Consider the following 11,095-nt stretch of genomic DNA (forward strand, 5'->3'; position numbering starts at 1 on the left):
TCTAGAAATTTTGTCTTTGGTCTTCTTTGGTTTACTTTAGTGATAACAAGGCTACAACAGGATGCCCTTTGTAGAGGACTTTTGTAAGAAGGTCACGAGTTGACTCATCGTTATTAAAAAATGAGTAATATTACAGTTACCGAAAGGAGTACACCGAATTCATGAACCGAATGACGTGACGCAATCCTGACCGTCGATTAATATTAAATAAAATAAAAGGTTTCAATTATTACGAAAATTTGGAGTTAGAGTTTATGTAAGAATTAAATACTAAAACAAAAATATAGGATAGAGTAGTAGTGTACATGGTTATTAGTATACTACGATATGTAATATGTATCCTACAATACGATTCAATACGGGTCGCCAGTGATACGTATAAGATAGTGTATCCTAAACCTTTTGATACGTTTGATGTGTATCCTACGATATGATACGTATCCTTAAAAATATAGATACAATTTTATTAATTTGGGTTGAAGGCTCAAAAAAATTTTCTGATCCGGTTGAAATCGGGTCAGATCCGGGTCACCTAGTCCATTGCACTATAACCCGCCCAAATTTACCTATTTTGCATAGAAAAAGTGAAGAGGAAGATGTGTTATCCATTTTGCATGATAATAATAACACAAGTAGAGATATAAATATTGACATTGATCTTAGAAATGATATGAATAGTTGAGAGGAAATGATATAGATTCTTAATTTGTGATTAATTTTTATTATGTAAAATTATAATTTAAAGCCAATAATATCACAAAATTCGTTAATTAATCTTGGAGATGATATTAATTTTTAGAAAATTTTTATTATTTTTTTTTTGAAAAAGGTGTATCCTAAGATATACGATACGATACACGATACATAATTCGAAAAATTAGGTTTCTGATACACGATACGATATGCGATTTGACAACCATGATAGTGTAGTTAGCTTATAATGTCATTTTTAGTAGTTTTCATTAAAAGTAAAACTATAAAAAAAAAAACAAAACAAAACAAAAAAAAAAAAACAGATAAACTTAAAGTGGGGATATTGATAAATTAAAGGGAAGTGAATTAAACCTCTAATATTTTTGTGTTTAGCCCCCATCTTCAAGTTTAAGTGGGGATGTAATTGTAATAAAAAAAAATCATCTTCTTCTTCTTTTTCTATATTTTTGCTTCAGAGCTTCAGTTATTAGAATAAAAAGTAAATTTAAATAAATAAGAATTAATAATAAAGTCAAAAAAACTAGGTATCACAAATTTCCTTTATGGGAATTTGTTGTAACGTGGGTTTTGTTTTAATTGGAATGAAATCATATTTTTCTTCTACCAAGATGAGATTTACAATTAATTACTTGATGGTAAAAGTTTTGAGGTCTAGGTATCACAAATTTCTCCATCAGAATTTGGTGATACCGGGCGTTTTGTTTTTAATGAGAACGAAACATGATTTTTTTTTCCTTTCAAGATAGATTTAAAAATGGTTACTTGATTTTAAGAGTTTTCAGGTTTTGATTTCGTAAATAAATTAATCCATAATTGTATGATAACAATATTGATTGATTCTGGCTCATGCTTTATTTTTAATTCTAACTGATTCAAATTTACTTTAAATTTATTAGAAAATACAATTAGTTAGGATTAGTTGTATAGTTAGAATTAGTTGTAACTAATCTTTATTAAGTTAATTTATTGGTTTTAGTTGTTGAACAACTGTACTCCATGTATATAAACACTTGTACTCTAGAGTCTTCAATAAGAAAAGATTCATTTTTCCCAATTAATTTTCATGGTATTAGAGCAGAGTTAACCTAGCCAAAACTCATCAATGGCAACTTCTACTGCAACTCAATTTGATCCTACTCAAAATTCATCCAGTCCTTATTATCTTCATCTTAATGAAAATCCAGCTCTTGTTCTGGTATCTCTAGTACTTACAGCTACCAATTACCATTCTTGGGCGAAGACGAAGATGGCCCTGCTTTCCAAGAACAAATTGAAGTTTCTTGATGGTTCTCTACAAGCACCTTCAAGCATTGGTTCTTTGTATCTTGCTTGGGAGCGATGTAATACTATGGTAATGTCTTGGTTGACTCATTCTCTTTCACCTTCCATTACTCATAGTATTCTACGGATAGACAAAGCTTATGATGTGTGAAATGATCTTCGAGAAAGGTTCTATCAAGGAGACATTTTCTGACTTTCTGATCTTCAAGAAGAAATTTATGCTTTTAAGCAAGGAGATCGAAATGTTACAGATTATTTCATTGAACTGAAGATTCTTTGGGATGAAATGCTAAATTTCAGACCTATTCCTTCATGTTCTTATGCGAATCCTTGCTCTTGCGGTGCTTTTGTTGTTGTCAAAACTTATCAGAACAATGACCATGTCATCCGATTTCTTAAAAGTCTTGGTGATCAGTTTGCTATTGCTAGATCACAGATCATCATGCTCATGGAACCCTTACCTTCCATCAATAAAGTTTTCTCTTTGGCGCTATAGCAAGAAAGACAAATGAGTTCTGGAGTCTCCATGGCACATATAATAAAATTGTTCGAAATGATTCCTTCAACAAGAAACCTACTGGTACACAATCATCTACTAAGCATGTCAATGGTGATAAACGGTTTTGCAAATTCTGCGATAAACCACGCCATACTATTGAAACATGTTATAAGAAGCATGGCTATCCACCTGGATATAAACCCAAAAATTATAATCCATTTGCTCATAATGTGGTTTCTACAGAAGGAAATGAATCCTCTGAAAATTCCTGTCTTAATCTTGATCCACCAAAAGGGAACCCTGAGCACTCTGATGTTTCTTTGACTCAGGAGCAGTATCAGCAAGTATTAGCCTTACTCCAATCCTCTAGCATTGAGAAATTTCCATTGTCACCTCATTATACCAATCAAGTCGCCACTCAACCTCAAAATTCCACCCTTGTTTCCAATTTTTCATCTTTGTCAGGTAATCGTTTTTCACTCTCTTGCTTATCTAAATCCAAACTATGGACTGTTGACACAAGTGCCACATATCACATTACTCACTCCATGTCCTCATTTACCACATACAAGCAAATCAAACCTATTTTAGTAACTCTACCAAATGGACATCGAATAACCACACATTATTCTGGCACCGTATTTTTTGCAAATAATTTAGTTCTTACTAATGTTCTTTACATACCTGAATTCTCTTTTAATTTGATTTCTGTCACAAAACTTACTTCTTTGCTTCATTGTTGTTTTGTTTTTCAAAACACTTGTTGCTTTATACAGGATCTGATCTCTTGGAAGACAATTAGTTCAGCTAAAATGCAAGATGGCTTATATACAATGCATAGGTCCTTCGCCAATCCTTCTTTTCCATCTCATGTTTTTTTAACCAACACAAATACTGCCTTTGACGTCTAGCATTATAGGCTTGGCCATCTTTTGGGTTTGAGAATCAAACTGTTGGCTCCATATATACCAACTCTTACGTTTCATAATAATTCAAGGTTGTACTTTTGTCATTTTGCTAAGCAAAAGAAATTTTCGTGTAAGTCACACTAGATCAAATAAGTGTGTGATATTTTACATGTCGATATTTGGGGTCCCTTTTCTTCTCCCTTTGTACATGGCCATAAGTATTTTTGACCATTTTTGATGATTGTACTCGACATACATGGATTTTCTAAATGCAAAATAAGTCTGAAACAAGGCCTTTGCTTCAATGTTTCTTTTCTTTAGTTGAAACTCAATTTCCGCCAAGATTAAAATTCTTTGCAGTGACAATGGTTGTGAATTTAATATGCCAGTTTTTTTTGCTTCTAAAGGAACAATTCATCAAACTTCATGTGTTGAAACTCCCCAGCAAAATGGCATTGTGGAGCGTAAACATCAACACATACTGAATGTGGCTTGGTCATTGTTATTTTAGTCCAATTTGCCCAAAATTTTTTGGAACTACGCTGTTCTCCATGTAGTTTATTTGATTAACAGACTTCCTTCTCCACTTTTACAACATAAATCACCTTTTGAGCTTTTATACAATGAACCTCCAGATTTTACTAGTCCAAAAGTCTTCAGTTCACTTTGTCTTGCATCTACCTTGTCTGCAAATAGGACGAAGTTTGATTCTCGAGCTCGAAGATGTGTTTTTCTTGGCTATCAATCTAGAACTAAAGGCTTCATTCTTCTAGACATTGCTTCAAAAGAACTCTTTGTCTCTCGCAATGTTCTCTTTCATGAAACAATTTTTCCTTTCACTAATCAAGCCTGCCTCCATCAGCACCTTTACCTCAAGAATCTCCTTTACTTGATTATGTTATCCCACCAGTTCCTCAATCGTCCCAAATTCCTCAATTGTCATCTTTACCATCTCTTGTTTCCCCATTTACCCCCCTATTCTTCATCAATCACATAAAGTTTGTACAACTCCAAATTATCTACAGGATTATCATTGTCATCTTGCAACTTCAACTAATCTTCCTTGTCTCCACTTAGGTGCATTGTATCCTTTATCTTTTTTTTTTTGTGTGTGCTAAGTATTGTATCCTTTATCTTCCGTTATTTCTTACTCCAATTTATCTCCATTACATAAGCATTTTACATTAGCTATTTCTGCTGCCTTTGAACCCAAAACTTATGCCCAAGCCATTAAGTATCAATGCTAGAAAGAGGCCATGCAAGCTGAAATTGATGCTCTTGAACAGAATCATACATGGGTTCTCATTGATATCCCTATTGGTAAATCTAGAGTCGGCTGCAAATGGGTTTATAGAATAAAATACAAGGCTGATGTATCTATTGAAAGGTATAAGGCACGACTAGTTGTAAAGGGGTATACACAAACTGAGGGCATTAATTATTTTGACACTTTTTCTCATGTTACTAAACTCACTACTATCAGATTACTTTTAGTATTGGCAGTTGCTAATCAATGGCATCTCAAGCAACTTGATGTTAATAATGCTGTTTTGCATGGTGAACTCACTGAAGAAGTATACATGGCTCCACCTCTAGGTTTTACTTCCTCTAATTCTCATCAAGTTTGTAAGCTTCAAAAGTCCCTTTACGACCTTCAACAAGCTAGTCACTAATGGTTTTCCATTTTAGCTTCTGCCTTGATTTCTTTGGGCTATCTTCAATCTTCTTCTGATCACTCATTATTTGTCAAGCATGCAGTTGATTCTATTACTATTATCTTAGTTTATGTTGATGATTTGATTCTTGCCAGAACTAATTTGGTGGAAATTGATTTTGTTAAGGCATATCTTGATAATGCTTTCAAGATTTAAGATTTGGGGGATTTAAAGTTCTTCTTGGGTTTGGAAGTGGCCAAAACACACAAGGGCATTGCTTTATGTCAACGTTAGTATGCGCTTGACATATTATCTGATTTTGGTTTCCTTGGTTCAAAGCCTGCCAAGACTCTTATGGACTCCTCCTTAAAGCTTAGTAAAGACCATGGGGATCCTCTTCTTGATAATTCCTCTTATCAACGATTGATTGGTTGATTACTTTACTTAACTACCACTCGTCCAGACTTAGCATTTGCAGTACAACTGTTGAGTCAATTTCTGGATAAACAAACTTCCTCTCATCTTCAAGCTGCTCATCGAGTTCTTCGCTACATCAAAGGTTGTCCTACATTTGGATTAATTTTTCCAACTGATTCCTCTTTGAGTCTCAAAACCTTTAGTGACTTTGATTGGGCTGGCTATGTTGATATTTAACGCTCAGTCACTAGTTTTTGTATTTTTCTTGGTTCTTCCTTGATCAGTTGGCGAGCTAAGAAACAAACCATTGTCTCTCGTTCATCCTCTGAAGTTGAGTATCACGCACTTACTTCTACAACCTATGAACTACAATGGCTTAGATACTTGCTTCAAGATTTTCATGTCCCTCATCCTCATCTTGCTTTACTTTTTTGTGACAATAACTCAGCTTTGTAGATTGCTGCCAATCCAACTTTTCATGAGCACACAAAACATATCGAAATCGATTGTCATGTTGTCCGTGAAAAAGTCTATACGGGTCTCATTCATCTCATGCCATGCTCCTCTTCTACCCAGTTAGCCGACATCTGTACCAAACCTCATGGTGTTGCTCCATTTCAAGATATTGTATCCAAGCTCGGAATGATCAATATCCATTCTCCAGCTTGCGGGCGAGTATTAGAAAATACAATCAGTTAGGATTAGTTAAATAATTAGTTGTAACTAATCTTTATTAAGTTAGTTAATTGGTTTGAGTTGTTGAACAATTGTACTCCATATATATAAACACTTGTACTCCATAGTCTTCAATAAGAAAAGATATTCATTTTTCCCAATTAATTTTCAAATTATGTATTGTATTGTAAAGATGTTGCGGATATCCGATTCTACTATGTATCTTTTTCTGTTTAGTGCATCACTGGTTTGGTTAAATGTAAATTTAAATAATAAAAAAAAAAAAAAAGTGGACTTTTATGTTTCTGCAATTGTTTTATTGCCACTGTTTTCTGCCATTGATAAAATTTGATAAATTCAGTAGCTATTTTAATCATAAATCTGCTATTGAAGGAACATTTTTTTTTTTTTTTTATTTTATTTCATATCATAATGGATTTACAAAATTATTGGTTCAAAGACATTGTTAAATGATTATGATTATTGGATTGATATGGACTAAGATTACAATTTTAATATAATAATCTAACAATCCGATAATACGGCCTAGCTATGGAGATAAAAAACATAGACAAAATCTCCCCAAGTTGTGGTAACTTTTTATCATTTTAGGGAGCGTTCGATTTAGGGAATGTTGTATTACGAGAAATATTTTATTAATAGAAAGATAGATTACCTTGAAGATTACTATGAATGTTTAGGGAAATGTGTTTGTTTAGGTTGGAATAAATTGGTGGGTATGTTATATTGTTATATTTGGTTGGGAGGATAAATTGGTGGGTATATTATATATATTACTAAATTGCCCTTCTTTATAAATAGTAATATAATATTTTTTAAACAATTTCTTTTAACCTCTTACATTTGAAATTTTGCTAAAACACTACAGCCATATAAAACTTTAATTTGTAACAAAATCACCCTCATCCACCCCAAGCCATTGTCGACAGCCAATCACCGGCAGTTGCTAGAATGGAACACGACCGATTGGATCTGGCCGGCCTCCATGGCCTTTTCACGGCCACAATGACCAAAGATGTGGCCGTGAAATGACCACAAATCTGGTCGAAAACGGCCAACCAAATCTAATCAGCCATGCGTTGCTCCGGTACTGCCAGCGATAGCCGACAGTGGTGGTTAGCAATCAACAGCAGTCTTGGGTGGCTGGGGTGGTGGTTGAAGGTGGCTGTGGTCTTGTGTATTTTGGTTGACGTACAAGGATAGTTTTGTCTTAAAAATCCTGAATATGAGGTTAAAATTATACATAAATTTATTGTAAATTGTTTAGATAACAAGGGTATTGTTGTTTTAAAATGTTATTAATAAGGAATAAAATTGAAATAAAATTAAGATTATCACATAATTTTAAAATACTTAAGAAAATAGAGATAATCACTTTGTATTAGAACCAAATATGATAATCATATAGTATATTATATGGGATGACATTACCTCAAAGAACAGGATTACCTCTAACCATACACACCTTTAATTTTTTTTTTTCTTTTTTTTTTTTTTTTTTCTGGATGGAAAATTGATGGCACTCACTAATCCAATATTCCAATGGCAGGTATTTATCTTGTACAGTTGTACAAGCAGTCTCATCCAAACAGGCACGGGAAATGATTTCCTCATTGAATATTCAAAGACACTGAAATCAATGAATCCGAGTCATGAATCCAACCTGTTAAGAAGCACACACGACACCCACTCTTTTGTTCTTTGAAGTGTGACTCAATCATACATTAACTTATTAACTTATCAAATCTGTCCAAATCACTGAAGAAGAAGAAGCCAATTCAAGAATGGAGAAACCGCAAGACCCTGAGAAAGAAAATGGAGATACTTCGATTCCGGATGGTTCAATTTGTGGGTATGATTCTCTTCACACCCTTCTAAGCGCCAATCTCAAACCCCATATCTTCCAGGTATTCTTTGTCATGTATCTCTTTTTAATATCAATTTTATGACTTCGTTTTTATGAGAAACTTGGTGGAAAGAGGATGGTTGTTAGTTTCTTGCCTTTGATGCAACCGGGTTTTTGTTCTTTTCTTGATTAAGTGTTAAATGGATGGTTAGTTTAGTTATTAAAGAGATTGAAATAGGCCTAAATGGTTTCATTAGATTCCTTCTGTTTGTGCAAACCAGAGAAGGTTAGATTACTTATTTAAAATTATTGAGTTAATCTTTTATGCTAACTTGAATCATTTTCAAGTGTTCAAATAGATGATAAAATAAGTTTATGGTTTGATCAGAAAAATTGCGATGATAATATTGGTATTTTGCAGGAAGTCGGCCGTTTGCTTCTTGGCCTAAACTGTGGAAAGGCACTTAAACTGATTGATCTTTCGAAATCGGCTAAGGCAATCTCTTCTGAACATGATTTTGATCTGCAGGTAGGGATCTATCCTTCCTATTTAATTTTGGTTCTTATAATAAAAACAGAATGCATTTGTCTTGGGAGAACAAGGTAGAACAAAAATGGCGCTAAAGAAGTTTTGAGCACTCAGCGTATGTTGGATATCAAGGGAGTATAAACAAAGATCAGTTGATATCCTTGAACCTTTTGGAAAAACAAACATAAATTGGTGTTCACTCTCTCTGTTACTGTTACCGGCCAAAGTTGTAGAATCTTAACAAATTTTTTGCTTCAGGTTTTAAGAAAACACTAACGCTTCCTCTTTTTTTGTGACAAAATCCTGACCTATTATCCTATTGATTTCTTTGACTTAATCATTTTGACATCATTTCAGGCTTTTTCCTTTGAAGCTGACAAGGAGTTATTGAGAGAACCACGAGTAGTGAGGGTGGGTCTCATCCAAAACTCTGTCGCTCTTCCAACAACTGCCCACTTTCTGGACCAGAAGAGGGCTATCTTTCAGAAAGTAAAGCTAATCATCGACACTGCTGGCACTTCAGGAGTCAACATATTATGCTTACAAGTATGTGTTGTTATGAAATTTAATTATTTCGATTGATTTATTTTCCTTTATTGTCTGAAATCAAACAAAACTTTTCATGTAATCTTAATCTAGGAAGCATGGATGATGCCATTTGCCTTTTGCACTCGAGAGAAGAGGTGGTGTGAATTTGCTGAGCCCATCAATGGGGAATCAACACAATTTCTTCAGGAACTTGCACAGAAATATAACATGGTCATCATCAGTCCAATCCTTGAGAGGGATGTTAACCATGGGGATACTATCTGGAACACTGCTGTTATTATTGGAAATAATGGCAACATAATTGGAAAGCATCGAAAGGTAATGCAGTAATTAACTGCTGCTAGTTCCCAAGTTTTTATTTAGGAATTCTTTGTTTAATGCAATGTCATTTGACAGAACCATATTCCTAGAGTTGGGGACTTCAACGAGAGCACATACTATATGGAAGGAAATACGGGGCATCCTGTGTTTGAAACAGCTTATGGAAAGATAGCTGTCAACATTTGTTATGGGAGGCATCATCCATTGAATTGGTTAGCTTTTGGCTTGAATGGTGCAGAAATTGTTTTCAACCCTTCCGCAACTGTTGGTGAACTAAGTGAACCAATGTGGCCCATTGAGGTGATCTTTTTTTTGAATTGTTTTATTCTTGGAATTTCTTTTTTTTGAATTTCTTTAGTGATATTTGCATTGGGTAATCGTAGTTATGTTATGACCAATAGCAACAGCCAGTAGTGCCACATACTTTGCATAGATGTAGAACTGCTCCATTAGATGGTCCATCTACAGAACATTTCTAGTGAAAAATAACATGATTTATCGGATCATTGCACATGCACCATCATCTAATGCTACTTGATCCTCACACACAAGGCTAGATGGTCATCTTGTGGATTGGTGCTTGAATTAAACCAAAAAAAACAAAAACAAAAAAAAAAAAAATCCTTGAACAGGCATTTGATGTTATAGTTGCAACGTTATACAGTCTCTAAACAATTCATTATACGATTAGTGAAATTGCCCCTTTCAAATGCCATATTGCTGATGGTATTACAGGCTCGCAATGCTGCAATAGCAAATAGTTACTTTGTTGGGTCAATAAACCGTGTTGGGACTGAAACTTTCCCTAATGCCTTTACTTCGGGTGATGGAACGCCACAACACAATGATTTTGGACATTTCTATGGATCAAGTCACTTTTCAGCACCAGATGCTTCATGCACACCATCTCTTTCCCGTTACAAGGATGGCTTGATGATTGCAGACATGGATTTGAACCTCTGTAGGCAGCTTAAAGACAAATGGGGTTTCCGAATGACTGCTCGATACGAATTATACGCGGAGATGCTGGCCAAATATCTAAAGCCAGACTTTGAGCCTCAAGTCATATCTGATCCTTTGTTACATAAGAAGGCTTTTTAAGTTCCAGGTGATTGCCAATGATGAAACAATAAAGGTAAATCTCAGTGTAACATTGTGTTTAATAAAATTCTGGCTCAGATCATTGGTGGAGAAACAAGTCTTTTATTATTTTCTTCTGTAACTATTTAAACGTTAAAAATCCAAGGGTCCGTTTGTTTTATTATTTCATACCCTATTTCCTATCCTATTTCCAAAATACTTGTTTGTTTAATTATTTGGGAAATACTATTCTATTTTTTTTAGTTACTTTTAGACCTTTCAAGTTTATTAATTTAATTAAACCCCTTTAGAAAAAAAAGTTTAAAAATTAACACAAACACCCCCACCCACCAATAATTGTCAGATTCCGATCGAAATATTTCACAACGGCGTAAAAACGATTGGAACTGGCTGGTAATTCGCCGATCTGGTCGGAAAAGGCCAGAGCTGACGGCCAAAGAAATGGCCGTCGTTGACCGTCAACGATGGCCAAATCTGGCCTTTTGCGGCCGTCGACGGTCAGATCTGACCGTAGATTTGACTTTTTCCGACCAGATCAGTGGTGGATCTGGTCGGAAAAAGCCATACCGACGCCCTACC

The 11,095-nt window shown here is 34.5% G+C and overlaps 1 protein-coding gene across 1 annotated transcript; it reads left to right on the forward strand.

Annotated features, from left to right (window-relative positions):
* Nucleotides 1–7,737: 7,737 nt before the first annotated feature.
* Nucleotides 7,738–10,516, forward strand: LOC116106473 (beta-ureidopropionase-like). The gene is made up of 6 exons (XM_031392837.1): nucleotides 7,738–8,077; nucleotides 8,438–8,545; nucleotides 8,903–9,091; nucleotides 9,185–9,412; nucleotides 9,491–9,715; nucleotides 10,151–10,516. Exons 1-6 carry the CDS (start codon nucleotides 7,955–7,957, stop codon nucleotides 10,514–10,516), a joined length of 1,239 nt encoding a protein of 412 aa, XP_031248697.1. The 5' UTR covers nucleotides 7,738–7,954.
* The last annotated feature ends 579 nt before the right edge of the window (nucleotides 10,517–11,095 follow it).

The sequence above is a fragment of the Pistacia vera genome, unplaced genomic scaffold (genome assembly GCF_008641045.1).
Source record: "Pistacia vera cultivar Batoury unplaced genomic scaffold, PisVer_v2 Contig517, whole genome shotgun sequence".
NCBI lineage: Eukaryota > Viridiplantae > Streptophyta > Magnoliopsida > Sapindales > Anacardiaceae > Pistacia > Pistacia vera.

Excerpts from the sequence above, each read along its gene's own strand:
- LOC116106473 (XM_031392837.1), top strand. The coding sequence starts at position 7,955 with ATGGAGAAACCGCAAGACCCTGAGAAAGAAAATGGAGATACTTCGATT. Across the intron at positions 8,546-8,902 it reads AACATGATTTTGATCTGCAG|GCTTTTTCCTTTGAAGCTGA; the intron begins GTAGGGATCTAT and ends ACATCATTTCAG. Across the intron at positions 9,092-9,184 it reads TCAACATATTATGCTTACAA|GAAGCATGGATGATGCCATT; the intron begins GTATGTGTTGTT and ends ATCTTAATCTAG.